The 12,853-nt window shown below is 41.3% G+C and overlaps 1 protein-coding gene across 2 annotated transcripts in view; it reads right to left on the bottom strand.

Annotated features, from left to right (window-relative positions):
* The window catches only part of hddc2 (HD domain containing 2), a 285,409-nt gene that overhangs the window by 26,422 nt on the left and 246,134 nt on the right, over positions 1-12,853 (bottom strand). Inside the window, exon 1 of one of the 2 annotated variants that reach the window (XM_069886926.1) lies at positions 84-182. The exons of the other annotated variant lie outside the window; for it this stretch is intronic. Within the exon in view, the coding sequence (XP_069743027.1) occupies positions 84-155 (72 nt within the window). The 5' untranslated portion in view covers positions 156-182. Of the gene's footprint in view, positions 1-83; positions 183-12,853 lie in introns of those variants that run through there. 2 annotated transcript variants of the gene reach the window in all.

The following is a 12,853-nucleotide window of genomic DNA, read 5'->3' on the forward strand; positions in this document are numbered from 1 at the left end:
CGTGTGGGAGCGCCACGCGAACGAGAAACGACCCCTGACAGCGGGCAAAGTGTCCAATTCTCAGCCAGCTCTCACGCACTCACCTTCAGCTCCCCGATTAATTTGATGAACTGCAATAACTTGGCCGCATCCCAGGAACTCGAGCACGTCGCCATCGCGTCTAACCCGGATCTGACGTCGCCAGCGCGTCTAACCCGGATCTGACGTCGCCAGCGCGTCTAACCCGGATCTGACGTCGCCAGCGCGTCTAACCCGGATCTGACGTCGCCAGCGCGTCTAACCCGGATCTGACGTCGCCAGCGCGTCTAACCCGGATCTGACGTCGCCATCCGCGCCAGGCGGCGAGTTCATTCCTGGGTCGGCGAGGCGGTCTATCGATTATCACATTAAATCAACGGGGCGGAATGACCATCGATGCAAATACAAAACACTGTCCATGTTGGAAAGCAAGAAGGGGCCTGAAGTTGCCCAGTTTTACAAGTAGAGTTGGAGCCATCACAGCATCAGCGTTTGTTTTCCTGACCTGGGCTCCAGCCGCCGACAAGGGGGAGGGGGGTCCCAAGCTGTCCGAGCGAAGATTGCTGATCAGCCTGTATTGAACGGGGCAATTGTTAGCCCCTTTTCCACTGGCTCCTTGTCATAGGAATTAACCGGTTAAGGCCCAGTGGAAAAGGAAAACAGTCGGCCGGGATTGATGGCCTCAACCCCTATTCATAGCCCCCACGCCAGGGAACCAATGGAAAAAAAGGACAACTTCCATACCTTTCTTGGGTAGACTCTTCAATCCCCGGGGATGAGTTGTGCTCAGTCAGTGTCCCGGTTAAAGGCCACCCAGTGGAAACAGCTCAAAGGTTTCCTATCCCAGGACGCTGCCCGGCCAAATAACTAGAATGCCAGTGGAGAAAGGGTTATTTTTTACTCATTCTCCCCAGTTATCCTCATGGTTCTATTTACTATTTCTTGTCTGTCTACAGCTCTTCAGCGCTTGACGTCCTGCTTTGCGGAAACTGCCAAAATATTTGGCCTGGAAGTCAGCCTGAAGAAAACTGAGGTCCTCCATCAGCCAGCTCCCCACCATGACTACCAGCCCCCCCACATCTCCATCGGGCACACAAAACTCAAAACGGTCAACCAGTTTACCTATCTCGGCTGCACCATTTCATCAGATGCAAGGATCGACAATGAGATAGACAACAGACTCGCCAAGGCAAATAGCGCCTTTGGAAGACTACACAAAAGAGTCTGGAAAAACAACCAACTGAAAAACCTCACAAAGATAAGCGTATACAGAGCCGTTGTCATACCCACACTCCTGTTCGGCTCCGAATCATGGGTCCTCTACCGGCACCACCTACGGCTCCTAGAACGCTTCCACCAGCGTTGTCTCCGCTCCATCCTCAACATCCATTGGAGCGCTCACACCCCTAACGTCGAGGTACTCGAGATGGCAGAGGTCGACAGCATCGAGTCCACGCTGCTGAAGATCCAGCTGCGCTGGATGGGTCACGTCTCCAGAATGGAGGACCATCGCCTTCCCAAGATCGTATTATATGGCGAGCTCTCCACTGGCCACCGTGACAGAGGTGCACCAAAGAAAAGGTACAAGGACTGCCTAAAGAAATCTCTTGGTGCCTGCCACATTGACCACCGCCAGTGGGCTGATAACGCCTCAAACCGTGCATCTTGGCGCCTCACAGTTTGGCGGGCAGCAGCCTCCTTTGAAGAAGACCGCAGAGCCCACCTCACTGACAAAAGGCAAAGGAGGAAAAACCCAACACCCAACCCCAACCAACCAATTTTCCCTTGCAACCGCTGCAATCGTGTCTGCCTGTCCCGCATCGGACTGGTCAGCCACAAACGAGCCTGCAGCTGACGTGGACTTTTTACCCCCTCCATAAATCTTCGTCCGCGAAGCCAAGCCAAAGAAAAAGAACTGCTCTGAATATGTCTCCTCCCCACTCCCATGAACAAGCCTTTCTCAGACCAAGTCCTGGCTGCCTTTGGTTCTTTTGAACATGAACATTTTCTAATGTACCACCATTTTCTCAATATTTTATGGTCTATTTTGTGCATCATAATGGATAACCATATTTTCGCCCTTTTATATTCCATCTGTCTGGTAAAATCATTGATATAATTATGAATATTTAGTTCCTAAGCATGAATTCCTGAAGTACTTCACTCTGCTAATCTGAGAACAATCCATTTATTCCCACTATGGACTTTCTATCATGTTAATATGTTACTCCCACGCTCTTGGGTGGAAATTTATAGAAATCTTTCATATCAACTGGCTCCTTCTTACCTAATCAACTAGTCACATCTTCAAGGAACTCTGATGGATTAATCTCTTTCATAGATCCAGCTGACTCTGCTGTACCCTATTATTCTTGTCAAGGTGTTTTTTTAAAATCTCTGTAACTGGATTCTGGACTTCCTCACAGAAAGACCACAGTCTGTCCTGGTTGGTAGCAGAACGTGAGGACTGCCACGCTGTGCACTGGTACATCTCAGGACTGTGTGTCTGCTCCTGACCCACAACTGTATCACCAGATCCAGCTCCAACAGAATCATCGTTAGCAGCTGACACAACAATCGTTGGCCTCATCAGCACCAAGGATGAGTCACACTACAGAGAACAGGTGGAAAATCACATGATATGGTATGAGAATAACAACTTTAGTCTCAACATGGACAAGGCGAAGGAGATGATCTTGGTCTTCAGAAAGACCAGGGACGGCCACCCTCCACTACACATTAATAACTTAGAAATGGAGAGAGCACCAAGTTCCTCAGAGTCCACTTAACAAGTGATCTATCCTGGACAGATAACATCTCCTTGTCAGGAAGGCGCAACAATGACTGCACCTCCTGAGAATACTGAAATGGGCAAGGCTACCAGCCACCATCAGGAGCTCCTACAGGAGTGCTACCGAGAATATCCTGGCCAGCTGCATCACAGTGTGGTACGCTTTCTGTAGAGAAGTGGATTGGAGGTTGATCCACAGGACTATAAAAGAAGCTGAGAGGATCACTAGGGTCTCCCTTCCTTGATCAACATTGATTAACTGTGATTGTTGTCTGAGAAGGTTGCAAAAAATCATTGAGGACCCATTCCAGCCTGCACAGAGCATCCTTCAGCTACTCCCATTACAAGAGTATCAGAGCCAGAATCATCAGGTTGAGAAACAACTTCTTCCCACAAACAGTGAAAATGCTAAACGATTAAATAAAGTGTTCACATAAACTATTGAGACTCTACTATTTACCGTCTTCTGTCTCAGCATCATTATAAATATTTATTTATATGGATGTTTGTCCTGCATGTGTATTGCTTGCCTATATTTTTGTTATATCCTGTATCTGGTTGTGTGTTTGCAGGTTTTTCACCAAAGACTGGAGAATGCTGTTTCATTGGGTTGTACTTGTGCAATCTGATGATAAATGAACTTGAATGCCCTTAAAAATTACAGTATTTTCACAACTACTTGAACAGTGGGAATTGCATTTGCTATCCTTCAATTCTCAGATCTATAGAATTTTGCAAGATGATTATCCAGAGTATCCACTCAAATAGTCTTCACTGACAAAGAAAGAAAATAAAAGGATCCTTTTCAGGTTAGCAGGGTATGACTCATGGGCTCCAGCATTTCATAACTAGGTCAATGATTTTGTTGAAGGGATTAAATATCTATTTTCCAAGTTTTCTGATTGATATATACAAAACTGAGTACAGCAAAATATTTAAAGCAAGTTCAGGCTACATCAGTGGGCAAAAACGTGGCAGATAGAATACAATGTGGAAAAAATATAAGAAAATATGAGATTATTTACTTTAGTGAATATAACAGAAAAGCAGAGTAAATTGGGTAAGGTTGATGTTCAAAGTGACCAGATTTTTTTAAAAATTAGAGATACAGCACTGTAACAGGCCAATTTGGCCCTATGAGTCCGTGCTGCCAAATTTACACCCCATTAACCTCCACCCCAATATGTTTTTGAAGGGTGGGAGGAAACTGAAACCCCTCTCCACCCCCCCCCCCCCACCAACCCTGGAACAAATCCACGCGGAGAACATACAAACTACTTACAGACCGTACAGGATTTGAACTGAGGTCCAGTCCTGATCACTGGTGCTGTAAAGATGTCACACTAACCACTATGCCAACTGTCCTGCCCAAGATTGTGCTTGTACAGGTGTCAGTGAAGAGCAACATGAAGTTGCAGAAAGTGAGGAGGTGGATAACTGATAGATGGACCTTCAGAATGAAAATGTTTGATAGAGTGCAAGAGTAACAAAATCTTATTGCAATTGTACAGGGTACTGATGAAATTCCACCTGGAATATTAGATACAGTTTTGGTCCACCTACCATAGAATATAATTTCCATACAAAGAGGTAATGCAGCAAAGATTTCTGTCACTGGCAAGATTGCCATAAAGGGAAAGACTGAGTAGACTGAGACTGAATTCTCTGGAGTTTAGAAGATTGAGGAGAGCTCATCAAAATTTACAAAATTCTCAAGACTTTGACAGGCAAGAAGCAGAGAGAATATTTCCCTTGACTGAGGACTCCACTGTAAGGTGATGTAATTGTGGAATGAGGAAGAGGTCATTTCGGACTGAGCTGGGGGAAATTTTCTTCATTCGGAGGATAATGAACCTTTGGGTTTCTCTGCTCTAGAGGACCGAGTTCTTAGTGAATGTGTTCATTCAAAACAGAAATCAATAGATTTCTGCATGTTAAGAGAATCAAGGTTGGTCAATGATGCTAAGACAGAAGATCAAGGAGTAAAAAAGTGGGATGGCCCACTCCTGTTTCTGATGTTCTTAAAACTATGGCAAATAGATTGTTGGGCTGTTGGGACATATTGTCTTTCAGGATTAATTTAAAATGGTTCATACCAATGAATTCTTCCCAAAAATATAATCCAGAGATCATTGAGACTGTAGACTTTTATTGACATCCCTTACATCAAGCAAAGACAAATCAACACAGCTGCCCACTGACCAGAAGAGTTTGCATTTGGGTATGCATGTACTGGTCAAATTTGGATAATAATAACATGGGGAAATCACTATATTTGATCATTTTATCTGCTAAATACTTTGGGTCAGAAGCAATATTTCTTAGGTAGGAAACTGATGTTTTTGAGATACTATTTCTTGATTTGAACTCATTTCCTTTACAATGTCAGGCTCATGATCTCATGCAAGTTTCACTGAGCATCATCACAGAAGGATACAGAATTGTACAATTTAGTTTCTATTATCTGTTCCCAATCTTTTACTTTACAGCTGTTTTAAATTGTCATGTTTCTACCCATTTCGATACATCTTTCTGAAACCTGGTGACAACCTTCTCACTATTTGCTACAGCTCCAAGATTTGTGTTGTCTGCAAATTTTGAAATTGCATCACAAGTTTAAGTCATTGGTATGTTTAATGAGCCATGTCATAATGTGAACCCTTATGAAATGCAATGCAGTTCAGTTTGCAAAACAATTGCTAACCACTACTTTCTGGTCACTTTGTGTACCCATAGCTCCTTTCACACTTGCAAGTGATCCCAGGAATTAACTGCCAATCGGCCTTTAAAGTGTCTACTTTGCAATCAGGCAAGTGTGAAACAGGTAATTGCATTGTAGGACTGAAATGACCCTGCATGAGTGCAGGAACTTGAAGAAAAGATTAAAATGAAGGTATAAACTTTGCTGTGGGAAAGTCACGGTGGGAGAGAAAATAAATACAATAAATAGCAATAGTGGACAATTTTCAAGCAGGGTGGGAAAGTTGGTAGCGCTATAGCCCTCAATTTGTAAAGACAGTGGGAAAAAGCAATGGTGGACCTGACTTCCCAGAATGCTGTGTGGCAGAGGACTCCCCTCCATGAGTGCTCTGTGCATGCTGCTGGGCATATGAATTTCTGGGAGGGCAGGTCCACCATGGCTTTTTCCCACAGAATTTATAAATTGTATAAATTTCCCCATCCTATATAAATTAAGTGCTATCGCACTATAAACTTTCCCACACTGTTTAAAAATTGTCTGCTATTGCTATTTATTGCTAGCACTTCCCCACGGTGCCTTATAAAGGTTTATATAGGTCAACACAACAACAATGGCCTGAAGGACTTGTACTGTGCTGTACATAAAGCTTAATTATGTTATAATTATGCATGATTAATTTTGTTCAAATATAAGATCATAAAAAATTCATCAGGATTTAAGGCAGGTCCACCATCGATGCATCATAACATCACCAGTAGAAGGTAGAACTGACCTAACCCCAGGAATGGCTCCTTGCAAGTGTGAAAAGTTCAATGTTCCAGTTAGGAGTGGTCAAGTGTGAAAAGCCAAACCCCTATTTCTATCCCAGGATACTGAATGGCCAATTTAGTGGGATAAGTGTGAAAGGGGCTCATGCTGCCCCATTCATATAATTCATGAATTTTAAATTTAGAAATGTCTAAAAGCATAATACCTTATGAAAACTCGCAAATCTAATTCTTCAGCACTCATCTCCGTTTCTTCATAAAGGAAGTGGAAAGTTAATCAAGTACAATGTTTTTATCCAGGTTTCCAATTCTGTTGAAAGGCCATCTGCATTAAATATTCACCCTGTTTCTCTCTCCACCAATACTTCCTGACCTGCTTCATAGTTAGTATTTTCAGATTTTATTTTGAGATTGCATGATCTCTACCTGTTTGCTTTGCATGCCATTATCTACTCCTGCTTATCTGTAGCTATTTTAGCAAAAGGATTACCAAAGACACTTACTTTCATCACCTGCACATATGGTTTTAACTTCAAGATAGAAAATAATTTTTGAACTGTTTGTATATCATAAATTCATCAGTAGTTACAAAGTCACTCAGTAAATCAATCTCAGTCAGAAAAGTGGGGGAAAATTAAAGATATTAAGTTTTCAGTATATCATCTTCCAGGGAGTAATGTTTTAGCCAAACCACTCAAATTAATTAAAATTAAATAATGATTATTAATATTCAGGATTGTGGATTGCAAATCTGAAGTTTTCTTATTTGTCATTGGTTTAATGATATGCCACAATTGCCACAGTAATTTTCAGAAACAGATGAAGTACGCAAACATATCCAGGCATATCATCTGTACTTTGTTTCCAGCTTGTTCTGTCTCTGTGGAGGGGCTTTTGAGTCACTAGCCACTTTCACATTTGCATCCCACTAAACTGGCCATTCAGGGTCCCGGGATAGAAATGGGAGTTTTGTTTTTCACTCTTGACCACTCGTAACTGGGATATTGAACGCTTTCACACTTGCAAGGAACCATCCCTGGGATAAGGACTGTTCTACCTTCTACCAGTGACATCATGATGCATTGAGTGATGGTGGATATGCCTTAAATCCTGATGAATGTATTATGATCTTATATTTGAACAAAATTAATCATGCCTAATTATAACATAATTAAGATTTATGTACAGCAAAGTATGAGCCCTTCAGCCCCTGTTGTTGCCGATCTATATAAGCCTTTATAAGAGACTGTGGGAAAATGCTAGCAATAAATAGCAATAGCAGACCATTTTTAAACAGGGTGGGAAAGTTGGTAGTGCTATAGTGCTCAATCTATATAGCATGGGAAAGTTTGCAGCAATACACCATACAATTTATACAGAGTGGTTAAGTTGGTAGCATAATTGCATACAATTTATAAATACTGTGGGAAAAAGAGATGGTGGACCTGCCCTCCCAGAATTCCATGCAGCAGAGAAAGGGCTGTATGCCCGACTGCATGCACGGAGCATTCACGGAGGGGGTTTCTCTGCCGCACAGCATTCTGGGAAGTCAGATCCACCATTACTTTTACCCACTGTCTTTATAAATTGTGCGCTACAGTGCTACCAACTTTCCCTCACTGTTTAAAATTTGTCTTCAATTGCAATTTATTTCTTTCTCTCTCTCTCTCTCTCTCTCTCTCTCCTGCTGCGACTATTCCATGGCAAAGTTAATACCTTCATTTTAATCTTTTCTTCCTTCACGTTCCTGCACTCACGCAAAAACTTGGGTCATTTCAATCCCACAATGCCACCTGTTTCACACTTGCCTGATTGCAATGATGGCATCTGCAGACACCAAGGATTGTATTCGGGGTCAAGGCCATCAATCTTTGCCGTGAGATTATGTCATCTGATGCCGGCATTGAGCTGATTTTTCTTTCACACTACAAGGGGAAACTGGTTCTGGAATTTGTTAGTGGATTCTTTTATTGCATAAGAAGTGAATAATGTTAATTGGTATTCCTAAAGCCTTGGTGTACAACATGATAAATATAATATTGACACCTATAATTAAGGCTAAAAGTTATCTTTATGTGGGATTAATTTATGACATCATCTTAAACAGATATTTTGTTTAAAAAAAATGTCAAAACAATTGAAAAAGCAACTACATATTAAATACTTAATTGAATTAAAAAGGCAATAAATAATCCAAAAATAGACATAATAAATATTCACTGTTATCACATTGCAAAGTAATTTGGACCTGAAGATAAAAACTTGCATTTTAAGTATTGAGTCGTTTAATGGCACTGTTTTAAGGGCATTAGGATTAATTACTTTGGCAAAGCTAGTTTGACAACATTTTGGAGAGTGTTATGATGGTAAAGGAAGTGCTTAGGAAAATGAAAATCCCACTAAAATGGGAAGGTGAACTTTCTAACAGGCCCAAAGGCACTGAAGTGTGTGCACAAAGTGGTTTTATTCTGTGTTAACCTAATTTTCAACTGTGTTTGGTATTCTTTTGAATTTGCATGAACAAAGCTCTCAACCCATGAGCCTGCATTAGTTATAGACATGACATACATGGACATAAAATTGAGGGAAATCAGAAGTTATCAGTTTTGGTAAAGAAACAGCAATGCACCATTTCATTCAAATTGTGTGAAATTCATAAATTTTAGTTTTCAGAAAAATATGATATTTTTGAACAAGAATTGCAAAAGGTTGGCCACAGATACAGAAAATAATCATGGTAGCAAATGAAATGTTGTCCTTTATTCCCAGAGGTATGGAGCAGAAGGAAGTTTTGAACGAGGTTTTGGAAAGACCATCATTGGAGAACTTATTTAAGGACAGATAGGGATGATACAGCGAAAGCTAAATAAATTCAATTGTGGAATGAGTTGGTCATCCTTTACGGAAGAAGTACTGATGTCCTTGAAGTTTGGAAAAGTGAGAGGTAATCTCTTTGAAACATGTAAGATTCTGAAAAGGTTTGACATGTTAGTTGATATGAGAATCACTTCCTAGTTTGAAACTAAGAAACATTAGGGATCAACCTTTCAGGGAAAGATAGAGAGAAAATTCTTCATCCAAAAGGTAATGTATCTTTTGAATTTAAAAATGATAAATTAGTGAGCATTTAATATTATTAGTCACCTACAAAAAATTATTCCAACATAATATATTTGCAGTGACATCTCAAACCAAATTCTCTTGATCAGTTTGGTCGGCACAATTGGCAGAGCAGTTAGCGCAACACATTTACAGCACCAACGATTGGGACTGGACCTGGGTTTGAAATCCGCGCTGTCTTTAAGGAGTTTATATATTCTCCCTGTGTCTGCATGGGTTTTCCCTGGGGGCTCCGGTTTCCTCCCACCCTTTAGAAATGTAGAGGGGTGTAGGTTAACGGGGTGTAATTTGGGGAGCATGGACTCGTAGGGCCGAATTGGCCTGTTATAGTGCGGTATGTCTAATTTAATTTAAAAATTTAGATAATACATTCATGAGACATTCTTCAATCACAAAAAGAACCATCATTAAGAATCAACACCGTATTTAAATACATACTGAAAACATTGGGAGTATTTCATGCATCCATTTAGGTTTTATTTGTTCAAAGGTGGTTGCTGCAGACAGGGCAAGTTGCACGATTGATGTATGAACAATAGGTGGTAGTATGCAACAACTAGGATATGAGTTTGAAACAATTCGAGTTAGCCTAATCTGAATGCTGTTGGCTACAAGTTAGATTTACTCTGGTGAAGTTAGCTACAGGATATAATTTCATTGCAGTACAGAGGAAAATATGGTCTAGAATAGTGGTGTGGCTGAATTGTCAACAAAATATTTTGAAGTTTATTAAAGAGCAGATACCTGTAAGTTGTTGAACAGTTGTTCAAACCCAACTGGTCCACTGTGACTTTTACGAGAAGTAAATCTGCCATTCTCACCCAGTCTGGACTTTTGTTTTGCATCGTTTGTTCAAGGCAGCTCAGAATTAACTATGGTCAAGAAACACAACAGAATTTTACCAATGTCCGGGCAACATATATATATTGTTGCTCGGACGCTGGTGCATGTCATGTCTACATATGGGAACACATATACATGTTTTAATAACTGAGGTAGCTCAGTTACTGTCTTCTTTGGCTTGGCTTCGCGGACGAAGATTTATGGAGGGGGTAAATGTCCACGTCAGCTGCAGGCTCGTTTGTGGCTGACAAGTCCGATGCGGGACAGGCAGACACGGTTGCAGCGGTTGCAGGGGAAAATTGGTTGGTTGGGGTTGAGTGTTGGGTTTTTCCTCCTTTGCCTTTTGTCAGTGAGTTGGGCTCTGCGGTCTTCTTCAAAGGAAGTTGCTGTCCGCCAAACTGTGAGGCGCCAAGATGCACGGTTTGAGGCGATATCAGCCCACTGGCGGTGGTCAATGGGGCAGGCACCAAGAGATTTCTTTAGGCAGTCCTTGTACCTCTTCTTTGGTGCACCTCTGTCACGGTGGCCAGTGGAGAGCTCGCCATATAACACGATCTTGGGAAGGCGATGGTCCTCCATTCTGGAGACGTGACCCACCCAGCGCAGCTGGATCTTCAGCAGCATGGACTCGATGCTGTCGACCTCTGCCATCTCGAGTACTTCGACGTTAGGGATGAAAGCGCTCCAATGAATGTTGAGGATGGAGCGGAGACAGCGCTGGTGGAAGCGTTCTAGGAGCCGTAGGTGATGCCGGTAGAGGACCCATGATTCGGAGCCGAACAGGAGTGTGGGTATGACAACGGCTCTGTATACGCTTATCTTTGTGAGGTTTTTCAGTTGGTTGTTTTTATTTGTTCCTGGCAGAATATGCAGATGTGGAGCTGAATGTAGCAAGATAAGCAAAAAAAGGCTGTTTAAACAAAAAGCAAAAACAAATCCTTATCTGAAAAATAGAGCCACAAATATAAACACAAAGAATTCATGCCAGGCTTCAAAAACAGGAATATAATGTTAACTTCTGATACTAAGATTTCTTAGTATCAGAAATTAAAGATGATAATTTAGTGTTAAATAGCAAGTCAAAAGAACATAGTTGCTACTTTTGGAGCAATGAATGTTCAAGAAAATTTGATAAACATTCTAAACGAGAAGAAATCTGTTTTCAATGGAAGTTGAGACAGTAACCTTTGCATACATATTTAAGGTAATTGGCACCACAGAAGGACAATGTTTTTGCACAAGCCCTTATGATCTGAAATGGACTGCATGAAAGGTGTTCTTGAGACATACTGTAGAGGATATCTGAAAGACATTCCCAAAGGTGCAAGGAACACAGAAGACTTTCTTTCAGCGGTAGCTTTAAGGGATTCCGTTCACCAGCCATTTCTTCCAATATTTACAATGTGCACTTCATTGAACCTCTTCAGGATATTACAGTGAACAACTAACATCTATAAGTCACTTGTCAACATTAGACGTTAGTCTGGAGTAGATCCAGTTTTAAGTTCAAGTTTATTATCATTTGTACATAGACAACCACACGGAAGAGCATTTCTCCAGATCATGGTACACTCATATGTAGACAATACATTTCTCATATAATCATCACATACATGGAAATGCAATATGAAATAAATATCTATAATTATTCTGGAATAATTTACTCAGTTTCATCAATAAGCAACCCAAAAGTACAGGATACTGGTCATCAATCTTACAGCCTGTGGGAAGAAGCTATTTCTCAGGTTGTCAGTCCTTATCTTGATACTCCTGGACCTCCTGGTACTAGGTTAAAGATATTGAGTGATTGATGAGAGCGGTCCTTAATGCTTTGAACATTGTTTAAGAAACATTCCCAGTGAATGAAATCAATTGAGAAAAAGGAGACCTCAGTGATCTTCCTGGCCATTTTAATGATCCTGTGTACTTTACTCTGTGTTTAAGCAAAAATTTCCTTCATAAGTGAATTAGTCATACTGCAAAGTGAGAATTTTGCTTGTCAAAGTCAATGGATGAAATAAAGGCAGCCAGTTCAATTAAAGAGGATGATAGCGTAATTTTTAAATTTAAATTTTAAATTAATTTTTAATTTGACTTGCAGATTTCCCAGTGTAGGTTAATTTCAATTAATTATAATAATATATTAGACTTAAGAGCAGCTTCAACAACTGGGATTAAAAATGATTGGGAACACGATTTGAATATATCTTTTTCAGACCAGGACTGGTGCTGGCAGAGCAGTTCCAGTGGTGTGGGAGATTATGGGTAAGGAAGATGGCATTGCTCCCGCACTCCTGCATTGAGCCTTCGCCATGAACCAGAGTGGCACGTCACAGCACCCCCCCCCCCCCATTCATGGCAGTGGCACGTTGCTGGTGGGGATCAACTGATGGCTGGTACTTCCGGTGAGTGCGTGATGCATCACTCATTGTGTCATCGCGGGGTTGGAATTCCCCTTAAATTGCTGGGTTGGTGATTTATCAGGTAGGTCTGGCTGTGATTTGAAAGGTGCATCCTGCACTCATGAACCAGTAATCACACCTGGGTACCCAGGTGCTGCAATTTGAAAGCATCTATTTTTGTTCCAAATCAAGGTGGTTGATACGTTACACA

The sequence above is a fragment of the Narcine bancroftii genome, chromosome 6 (genome assembly GCF_036971445.1).
Source record: "Narcine bancroftii isolate sNarBan1 chromosome 6, sNarBan1.hap1, whole genome shotgun sequence".
Lineage (NCBI taxonomy): Eukaryota > Metazoa > Chordata > Chondrichthyes > Torpediniformes > Narcinidae > Narcine > Narcine bancroftii.